Below are 11,377 nucleotides of genomic sequence, written 5' to 3'. Positions count from 1 at the left end.
CTACCTACCTTTTTTTAGCATTTTTCTTTTAATAAATATATATAAGTATAAGTATTGATTATTTTATTCTTATGATATTTGGTGGGCATGGGATATTTAGCCTCATTATGTCATAGTCATACATTCATGCTCAAGGGAAGTGACCCACTTTATAATTAAAAAAAAAAAACTATATAAATATTTAAATCCAAAACTAATTTGGAAACAAATAAACTTCCAGTAGAAAAATAAGGAGCGATAACAATATAAACCCACGAATTTAACACAATAAATTCACAAGATTTGGATATAAAAATTCATTTTATTTTATTTATTTTTTCATAAAGTCAATAGCTTTGCGAATTTAGCGTTATGGGTGTTTTAAATTTAGTATCTTTTTCAAATTTTCCTTAACGGGCTTGCGTTATTTTATTTAAGTTCAGTTGGGTTTTGCTTAAAATCAAAAAAAAAAAGTTATACATGATCGTGGGTGTGTTTTCTTTGAAAAAATCTTGAAAATTCAATAATTTATGATGCCTGGTTCAAATTCATCTACTTGGAAGTCCGTCGGCGCCGGAGTTGCCCCGGTCAGGTTTCCGGCAGGTCTCAGAGTGCTTGTTGTTGATGATGACCCCACTTGCTTAATGATTTTAGAAAAGATGTTAAAGAAGTGTAAATATGAAGGTATATATATATACACACACACACTTACACGCTTGCCGTGAGTATGATAATATTTGTATTATTTTATTTACTTTTTTATTTCATTGATTTAATGTAGACAATGCCCATCTAGTTTTTGGGCTCATAATTAAATGAAACAGATTTAAAAAATATTATGCAAATAATTTATATATATAATTTTTTTTGTTATGGATATATAAATGTGCTGGTTTGTTTTTAATGAATTTTATATCTGGTTGTTGTACTGTATAATATTTATTATTCATTCATTAGATATGATATTGTTTTTTTATTGAAAATATTTTGTGTTTATTGATATGCAGCAACTGTGTGCAATAGAGCTGAGAATGGCTTATCATTGTTGAGGGAAAATAAAAATGGATATGATATAGTTTTGAGTGATGTTCATATGCCAGACATGGATGGATTCAAACTTCTTGAGCATATTGGGCTGGAAATGGACCTCCCTGTTATCAGTAAGTCGATGTTAATCATTTGAATTTTTTTCTTTTTTGTTGTTTCATTGACACTAAAATTTTGTGTAAATTGATATAATGCATGAGTTGACTACTGTTCAATTAGATTTTATTTCTGTTTCTTGAATTGAATCTGTTGCATGTTGTGTTGTCCGAAAGTCATGTTAGACGAAGGAATTATCGTTTATCTGTAATAAGTTAACTACTGATTCGTTTGTATTTCCTACGGTTTGTTGACTTCCAATACATAATTAATTCAATGACATGATTTAGTGTGTTAGGTTTCATGTTCTTTTTATGGTTTGCTTTCTTGAACTATTGGTAAAATTGTGTAAGGGATTTATCAGTAAGTCAACTAGTCTCATTTAAGTTTCTCAGTGTTGTTGAATGCGGTTTTAATATAGTTAACCCATGGTTAGTGAATAAAGTTTAATGTTTTTCATGTCTTCCGTATCTTTGTAGCCATCTCATCTGATTTTCTAAATTTTAGTAACTCAGTTAGATGGTAAATTATATAATCCAGCTTATTATCTGTTAGTTAACGACCATTCGTGTGTCCTTGTTTTGTTGTTGACTTTGAATTATTGATATGGCCAACAATATGATTTCCCTATCTGAAGTCATATTTTAATGGGATTTTTTTTGCTCATAATACACAAATACAGTGATGTCCGCCGATGATAGCAACAGTGTGGTTATGAAAGGGGTCACTCATGGTGCGTGTGATTATCTAATAAAACCTGTGCGTATTGAGGCGTTGCAAAACATATGGCAGCACGTGGTTCGAAGAAGGAAACACGAGTGGAAAGATCTTGAGGCGTTAGCAAATGCTGATGATGTTGACCAACATCAAAAAGTTCTGGAAGATGTTGACAATTCGAATTCTGCTGATGAAGGACGTAGCTGGAAAAATGTTAAAAGAAGGAAAGACGATGAGGACGAAGATGAGGAACGGGATGAGTCTTCTTCTTCTTCAAAGAAGCCTCGTGTTGTTTGGTCTGTTGAGCTACATCAGAAATTCGTACAGTCTGTTAATAACCTTGGGATTGATAGTAAGAAGTTTTCAGCATGATTTTTAAGTAATATACATTTGTTTAAATGTGAGGTAGCTTGGGTTACATATTCGGGTCAAAATGGGAAATTGTAAGTTAGGTCAACCTGAGTGTCTTGGGTCGGCTTACTGATAAATGTTTTCTTTGTCAACGTTTTAATTTCTATTTATATTGATGCATTAATTATGATCACAAAACTATAATACGATTTCTTTTGTACGAAACATTTTGAACTACAATGCATTAAAAACACGAGCCGGGTGATGCTTGACCCGTTCTACCCTTTTGAAATTTCCCTTTATGCGTAATTTAGGAAAATTAAGAGTACCCGTTCATGCTACTACATAGTATATTAGTTATTTTAGGCTCTGCTTGTAACTTTCAATTAAATATGAAACCGATGCAGAAGCTGTTCCTAAGAAAATATTGGAGCTGATGAACATTCCCGGTTTAAGCAGAGAAAACGTCGCCAGCCATCTTCAGGTAAAGCTCAGACTCACTGTGAGCCCTGCAAAGTTTAAAAATAACCCCTTTGCTTCAGTAGAAAGATAAACATTATCCAATTGGCATACTTTTCAACTTTGCTTATGTGAGTTATTAAATAAACGTATATAGTTTATAAACTGCTAGGCGCTAATAAGTGTAAGTATTTGTTGCAGAAATACCGTCTTTATCTTAAACGGCTAAGTCTCAACAACCCATTTATGGGCAGCCCCGACTCAGGCTATGGATCAATGCCTTCACTCAATGCATTTGAGCTTCAAACTATGGCTGCCAGTAATCAACTCCCTGGTCAAAGCTTCGCGACACTCCAAGCTGCGGTTCTTGGTCGTTCGAATAACTCAAATTCACCAATTATGGCCCCAGATCAAAGAAAGGTATATAGCTATGATAACCAGAATCTGAGATATGGAGATGCCAAAACTCCACAATTACTTCATGGCTTTCCAACAAATATGGAACCTAAGCAGTTCGCAGGCTTGCATCAATCTTTGCAAGATTCATTCAATGGCGTTAATAATCAACTACTAATGCCAATGGTTGCTCAAAGTCGGTCACCGCAGCCTGCTTTGCCCAATGGAATGTTGACACAGGGACCAGGGATGAAGGTTTCGGGAGGCGGGATTGTTCCTGGTTATAACATGCCAAACAATTTGAACCAAACCAGACCACAAGATTCAGGCTTTCAAGAGGCTGGCTTGAACTTTAATGATGCATCATCTTATTCTTTTTCAAATCAAATGGGATCCACCATAACTTCCTTGGCGGAGGATGAAATTGGAACCCACCGTAACGTCTTCAATAATCAAGATGACCTCCTCAATGCAATTCTTAAGATGGTACATTTCTTCAATCTTAAACCTTTTGTGATGCATTGTTATGGTTCCACTGTTTTCAATAATCTAAGTTCAACTACTCAAATTGACACCAAACTCCTTACAATCTTGAATTGCTTTGAATTTTCAGCCGCAAGAAGGGTTTGGACAGCCAGACAACGAGTTTGGATTTGACAGTTATGCTTTGGATGATATGCACCGTGTAACTTAGGCCTCATTTTAGCAGTGTCTTGAGATCTTGGTAGCTTAATCCTTTCTTGGTATTTAACATTGTTTTTTCTTTTCGTCAAATGCACTGCATACGAAGGGATATGGGCTAGAATTTTTGACGGTTTTTATAGGCAACAAATTGTTGGTAAAAACAACCAAAAATTCAGTTTTCTTGGTTTGTGGCTTCTTTTCCCTTTCTCTGTGCGTTGCCAATGTACATATACTAGGGTTTTGGATGCTTAGGATTTAGTATAGTTACATGCTTGTAAAATTCAACATAACGCTCTTGTTTGAGTATACGTGCACTTGATCCTTTGAGAACGGCTGGTTTTCTTTTCAAAACAGTGTCACTTTTTAGAAAAACAAAAACTGTCAGAACACTAAAACTACAGAGTATGTCTCTCATTGGCTCAAATAACTTAATGAGACGAAAACCTATATGAACTTCACAGTCAGGTAGGACTTAGGAGTATTACAATCATACTCACCCCATGTGACAAGTGATACCTGATTGTAGCACACAAACGTATACAGGTGGTTCAAAAACTTCAGTCTTGACTTGACACACCATCCTTAACTTTAACTTTCTGACGCAGACCCCTCGCTTAGTATCACGTCCTGCATGAATTTTTTAGCCATCTCGCTTACAGACTTCTGCTTCGTATTCATTAGTTTGCCTATAAATTTGGTTAACTTGACATGAATGGGAGCTACAGATTTATCGTGTCTAAAAAGATCCCTCATGCATTATCTTGTGGTAGGTCTTCGTTAAGATCAGCTACTTCACCGGCTTTATTAAATAGATCCTTCTTTCCCTATATCAGCATCATTGTGCTTCCATCCTTTGAAATGTTCCCTTTCGTCATGACTTCCACTTTAGATTTTGCCTTTTCATCCCTGTTAGTCTGCACATTTTTACAAATCAAGCACAAAATGAGGGACGCTCTTTATCGTGACACTGATCCTCATTAACCCTATTGAGAGTTGAATTACAATCAACATCTCCTTGCCTCGACTACTCTGTTAAAAGAGTTTTCATCAAACAATACTACAATAGTTTCGGTGACACATGCATATGTAAGATGGGTTGTGAAATAAGATCTTAATCACTCAGTGCAACAGAGGGAATGGCCGAGTCACTAGGTAGAAATTGATCTGAGCCACCATTAATTCCATGTATTGCCGTCGCACCCTCCAAAGGAAAAACATTTGCTGTCAACCTTTTTTGGGGTACCATAGTTAAAAGTTAAAACTCTGTTGTTGAGTGATAAAGCTCTTTCATGCGTTCAAACATCTGAGGCTAAACATGGCTTTGTCCATTTATACCAACAGTAAGTAACACCATGTTCAAACGACAATCATTTGAAGCATCCCAGAAATATCACGAGCCTGACTGACTTGCTGAGTTTAGAAATTATGATGTAGAATCATATCGTTGGCTGCCTTAATTTGTTATCTATGGTTCCGTAGGGATGGGTAATAGATGTGCACAAAAAAGACCGGTTATTAGAAAACCGGTTAGAGAGAAACCAGTTTCCTACCCAGTCGTGACCATAACCCGTTCAGGTAGTGGCCAAACCACTGGTTAGTAAACGGTTTGGAAATCCTACATTTCAGACCTGTTACCGGGTAGGGGGGGGGACAGTAATAAAACCCGGTTCATGTTGGTAAAAAAACCGCTTAAGTTTTAGCCAAAACCAGTTTTGGTCCCGTTGATAAAAAAAACACGGTTAAGATAGGATACAAACAGGTTTGGCCATTACCGATTTTTGTGCACCACTAATGGGTCACAGTGATTCTCTGAAGGTGAAACCAAAGTTAACTAACATACTCGTATTAATTTGATGATGTCAGAGTTCACATGCATTAATAAAACATATTTCATAGATTTGAAAAACAATATATGCATAAGAAAATACGTTATCCGACTAAGTTTTAGAAGACCATAGATTTATACAAACCAAGATGAACAAATTTGTATCATGGTCCATGTTAGGGATGAGATCGGTAAGAAAACCATACCAATCCTGTTTGGTATCGATACTGAAATTGTGTAAAGGCAAGATAACTGAATCGAACTAGATTTTTTTTCAGAATTGTACCACTTTGAACCGAATTTTTTAGCATTTATTGGATTGATAGGATACCTATCTTACAAAGATACTAGCTCACGTACTACATGACACATACATATATGCTGATGTCGGGAAAAAACATGCATGTATAATGCTTGTATTTCCACGAAAACAAAGGACCCAAAAATAACCCACCATGATGCTTACAAACTTGGAATAATGTGATGTTAGTTTATTTGGTAGAGGCTCTTGCTTTTTAATTTAAAGTTAAATTAAATCTTGATACGGGATATAGTTTAGTATTATTGGGTAGCATGGGAATATTGTAATTTACCTGTCAAAAAATAAATTAAAAAATGCAATACTAAATGAAAACTATGAACGGCAATAGACATGATTAGATGAGTTCACAGCTTGTATCCGATACTAATTAGTAATTAAACAGTTTGTTTCTAACACCGTTCGTATCTGGTTTCTAGTCCAATAAGCTTCTTATTTTTCTTTCTTTCTTTCCCTTTTTTTTTTTAATGTGTTTGTGATGTTTATTTTGTTTTGGATTGTGTTGTTTTGGGTTATCTTCAATCGAACAGTAGGTAAGGGGGAGTAGGAATCTATTTCTGAATAATGTTGATAATAAGAAGTAAAGAAAAGGAAGGGTACATGGGCCGATCAAAACTAAAGAAAAAGTCTTCATAATCTATATATATTCGGTATAAAGTTCGGTTGCCGGTAACAAACCGATAGATACTGAAACCGTTTTCTCCCAAATTCTAAAATCGAAACTAACTTAATCGAGCTTATTAGTAGCGGTATCAATTCGGTATCAGTTTTTGAAGATATTTGCTCATCACTTGTCGAGGTCACGAAGATGGCAAGATATGAACCGGAAATCGAATACATCCGACCCTTCCAACGCATTATTTTTTTTAAAAATGCTCAGGGTTGCATATAACATATATAAAAAATTTGTATCTTTCGTATCAAAAGCTCACCCCTAAATTTTATGATAATTATACAATTATATAACTCCAACGTTAAGGGTTCATTTAGCAAAGCCATATTTTTATTAGATAGACTAATGTTATAGAGAACTAATAAGCATGAGATATCCTATTTAGAAACCATAATCAGGTTTTACAAAGCTTAAGCATGGTGTTGCGGTTGAGTCATCCGAGCGTGGATTGAGGGGCTGCTGGTGAGCAATATAAAAACCTCAAGGATGACTTGAGTAAAATAACCAAGCATATATTGGATTTATTTTCACCGAAACAGCCTGGAAAGTTGTCTTTTTATAGTGGTCGGTCATCACCCTCACACCTTTTCCTTTTTCCTTTTCTATCCTCATTCTTTTACGGTTACTTTTGTCCATCGTGATAAACAGCAATTACTTACATAATCTAATCAACTTCTCTGTATCTTGTGTTCTTTTGTAATTCTAATTCTAATAAATGTTGTTATTTTTGTTATAATGCATATATTTGAGTGAATAATAAGTTAAATAAGACATATCTTGAAAATTAACATGTGTATCTTAATTATGACATTTTAAGATTTTCGAATGTCACATTTTCGAAACTAACTGAATGAAAAACGCATTTTGGGACACCTTAGATATGCGTTTGTTTAAAGGACTGTCAGACTGTGAATTACTAAAGACAGCCCCTATTTTGGGGGGTGAAAGCAAATTGCTTTTGATGATTACCGTTGAAATTATTGAGTTAGAAAAATACGATAAAGTTCGGTACATCAAGTCAAGTAAGTGATAATATTTTGTTGGAATTTTGGGACTTCCTTGGTTTTAGAAATATTTTGTCTTCATTTCAATTCGTTTTTAGCCTCAATTTTTATATGAATTATAACGACACCTAAATGTTAAAAAGAGTTTGATAAATACAGCTCTTAATGTTGTATTTAAGGAGCATAACATAAATTATTTGTGCATTACCATAAATTCAAGGATGAACTTTTAATATGAAAAGTACAAATTTTTTATGTACGTTAAATATAGCCCTTAAAGGGTTGGCAACCCATGTTTTGTATTTTTTTTTCACCACTCACTTCTAACCAATCACAGCATGTCACCTCAACTCCATCACTCACTCACCACTCACTGACCACTCATCCAAATTTTATTGGCATCCGATCACTCACTTCACCACTCACTACATTTTCTAATTTTATTTAAAACATAAATCAAATATAAAACTTTTAAAACATAAATCAAAAATTTTATTTAAAACATACGACGTTCGGTTCGGCTACAAATTAAACTTAAAACATACGAATTACAAATACAAACCTACAAAGTACACGGCCACCCGTGTTTCGCACATAACTCGCGTTTGCGAGTGATGATGAACTCTCTAAACGTCGGGTCATTGATATGCTCGTGCGGATCCATAACGAACTTCATGTCACGGTTGTACTCTTCCCCTTGCAAAAACTTGAAATACTCGTCATCCTTCTTCTTTTGAACTTCAGCCCGCTCCTCCAGTATACTTGCCTTCTCGGTCGTATAGGTCGATAAGGTATCACGAACCGAACAACGACTTGATTCTTCACTGGTAGCCTTTTTTTTCCCCCTTGATTGGTGGGATGGAGCAGGATCTTCATTGAGACACGACAAAGGAACGTTGAATTCCATTTCTTCGCCCATAGATGGCGGTGTTGGAGTAGCGTTTGATCCAGATGGTGGTGTTGGAGTAGCGTTTAATCCAGATGGTGGATTTGGAGTAGGGTTTGATTCGGCAGACTTTCTTTTCAAATTCGAACTCGACGACTCGTGCCCACCACCAATATATGGTTGTTCTTTCCACTTTGGATTATCTTTCACAATGTTCCAAGCCAAGATGTGAGTAAACGTCTTCTTGTGTTGTCTCTCAAAATCGTCATTCGCTTTGTTTCAGATATTAATCTCATTACACCCACTTTGCTTCATACGTGTCTGCAAAATTGTAAAGTGGTAACTACATATAGATATATGTATACATATAGATTCGACAGAAAGCAAGAACACATATATATACATATATACATGTTCGACAGAAAGAACAACCATAGATACATATATATGTGCTCGACAGAAACCATAGATATATATGTATCAAAGAAAGCAAGAACACACACATATATATATATGTTCGACAGAAACCATGGATATATATGTATATATGTTCCAAATCAACAAATTTCAACCACATAAACCTATTCAAACAACTTTCAATCCTTAAACCAAATCAAATTTCAATCGCATTTCTATGTATATAACCAAATCACATTTCAATCCAAATCAAATCACCAACAAATTGAAACATAACAAAATCACAAAGCAAAACGTATTCAAACATCAAGCAAACACATATATATAGGAAACCGAATCAAACAAGTTGAAACATACCGTCGCTTGATGGTATCCATTGAATGATTAAATTAACGGATTCATAGCATTCAATTTCGAGTTGAGTTGATCCTTGGTGCGTAAAGTACCCGATACATGTCCTTGAAAGTGTTTGAGAACCCGCTTCCAAAATCCTACCTTCGTTTTACTGTCACCAATAACTTTCTCAACCGAAACTTTAATCCAACACTTCGCTAGTGCCTCTTCTTCTTCTTGAGTCCAAGGCTTCCTATCCAAATTTTTTTCCTCCCAAGGGACGCACCTCGGGCACTTCTTCCACTTCTTCCTCTTCGGCTTCATCTTCCCAATCATCTTGTGTTTCTGGAACGGCATCAAGTCCTGCAAATTCTTCATCTTCCTCAGCATCGGCAATGGTCTGTGGGTCGCGTGGAATCCAAAATGGGTCGATATCCACATTGCCCATTTCAGCCGCTTCGGGCCCGGTAGAGTAATAAATGTTTGAAGATTATTCGAGGATGATAAACAGGTTGGGAATCGATCGATTGTCGGCGGGTGGTTTGAGGTGGTGTTTGTTGCCGGTTAAAGGGTTGGGATGCATGTTGGACTCGACGGCGATTGACGAGTAGGGGTAGGGGTAGGGGTTGGGTTTAGGGTTGATGTTGGACTCGGCCACGAGCCGATCTGATAACACGTTTGGGTTTTCTTGGATCCATTTTTATGAAGATATATGGAGTTGAAGAAAAATGGAGGTTGGAGGAGATGAAAGAAATAGGGGTGTAGGTGAAGAAGAAGAGGTGATTAAATAAATAAAAAAGCCATTAATTTCGGTCAACACTCTTTTATTTAGCCGTTGGACTACCTCAACTAACAAAGCAAACGAGTGGTGGACCGCGTAGTGTGACCACGCATTTTCACCCCGTCACGCGTGGTCAGGCGTTAGCGATGGTGTTTCGTTATGGTGCCGCAGTGACCACTCATCGATAATGCACCCATTGTCAACCCTCTTGGGGCTGAATTTAGTATTTCATATTTTAAAAATACATGGATGTATACACAAGCTAGGAGGGAGGGTTGTACATTGTCAGAGGACAATTAAATTATGATAAAGTGAAGTTGGCTAATTTTGTTTTTCAAATTTTAATATATTGATGATGAAGCAATTAAGCACATACCCTGACGCTCCGGTCCAACGTTTATCAGAAGCACCGACATTAATGACAACGTGTACGAAATTGTTTGTTTACATGAAGATTCAGGACGTTCTAGTGTATATATAATGCATTATTATTGTTATATAGACACCCTTTGCCTTTTGTAGTTTTGTATGTATTCTAGTCAACAATTGCCGACTACTACTCTGCTATATACAACTCATTCTTACAATATTCACACTTTGCTAGAATTGCTAGCTTAGGTACTCTTACATTTAAAATTATCATGTTTAAGTAAATTAGCAAATATGTTTTGACTATAGTACAACATACATACAGGTAAATAATTATCATGTGAAAATTAATAAATTATTATTGCCAATAATACTTTTTACTTTGTTTTTATCTATTATGATGTGAAAAAGTATTTATTATGTTCATACTTGAGAGTAGAAGGAGTGGGAGAGGTCGACAAACAAAGAAGTTTTTGGTTTTGGTTTTGGTTTTGATTTTGATTTTTTATTGTAATCTAAAGAGTTCGTTTAGGAAAATATATAATAATTATTATTTCATAATTCATATTACCGTTAATGTGTGTTGACTATCCATTATATTATGTATCACCATGAGACATGAGTAATATCATTATGCAGAGGTTGTAATACTCTGAGATTATCAGTAATATAAAATGGATAATGATAAATCAATCTAATTAGTGTGTTTAAAATTGTACTTAATTGTAGGATGATGAAATGTGGAAAAATCAGGGGGCAATATTAGGAAAGGGAATTAGTGCATTTCACATGTCAAATTCTTAAGGTTTTAGGCATATATTTAAGCACCAATTAAGTTTATTAATTATTTTCCATATAAAATACAATTGGTCTTATTTGTTGGCTCTAATATTGGATCTTTTATCTTTAACATATCCGAATAGCAGGCCGCCGGTAATATTACAAGCACTCAAGCAGTATAAGATACATCGGGGTGTCGTTACACAATTCGATATAACATAACCTTGCAAATTCACTCGATTTTTACATATAAAAGCTCTT

General features: G+C 35.3%; 1 protein-coding gene across 1 annotated transcript; it reads left to right on the top strand.

The window, feature by feature from the left end:
* The first annotated feature begins 299 nt into the window (after positions 1 to 299).
* On the top strand, positions 300 to 3,931 carry LOC122580135 (two-component response regulator ARR1-like). Its single transcript, XM_043752409.1, has 6 exons — positions 300 to 663; positions 987 to 1,139; positions 1,805 to 2,191; positions 2,598 to 2,674; positions 2,851 to 3,531; positions 3,659 to 3,931. The coding sequence occupies exons 1-6, from the start codon at positions 510 to 512 to the stop codon at positions 3,737 to 3,739; spliced, it is 1,533 nt and encodes a 510-aa protein (XP_043608344.1). The 5' UTR covers positions 300 to 509; the 3' UTR covers positions 3,740 to 3,931.
* Positions 3,932 to 11,377: the final 7,446 nt, after the last annotated feature.

The sequence above is a fragment of the Erigeron canadensis genome, chromosome 1, assembly GCF_010389155.1.
Source record: "Erigeron canadensis isolate Cc75 chromosome 1, C_canadensis_v1, whole genome shotgun sequence".
NCBI classification, from domain to species: domain Eukaryota; kingdom Viridiplantae; phylum Streptophyta; class Magnoliopsida; order Asterales; family Asteraceae; genus Erigeron; species Erigeron canadensis.
Note: the sequence above shows the minus strand (reverse complement) of the source record. Positions and strands in the feature narration are given on the sequence as shown.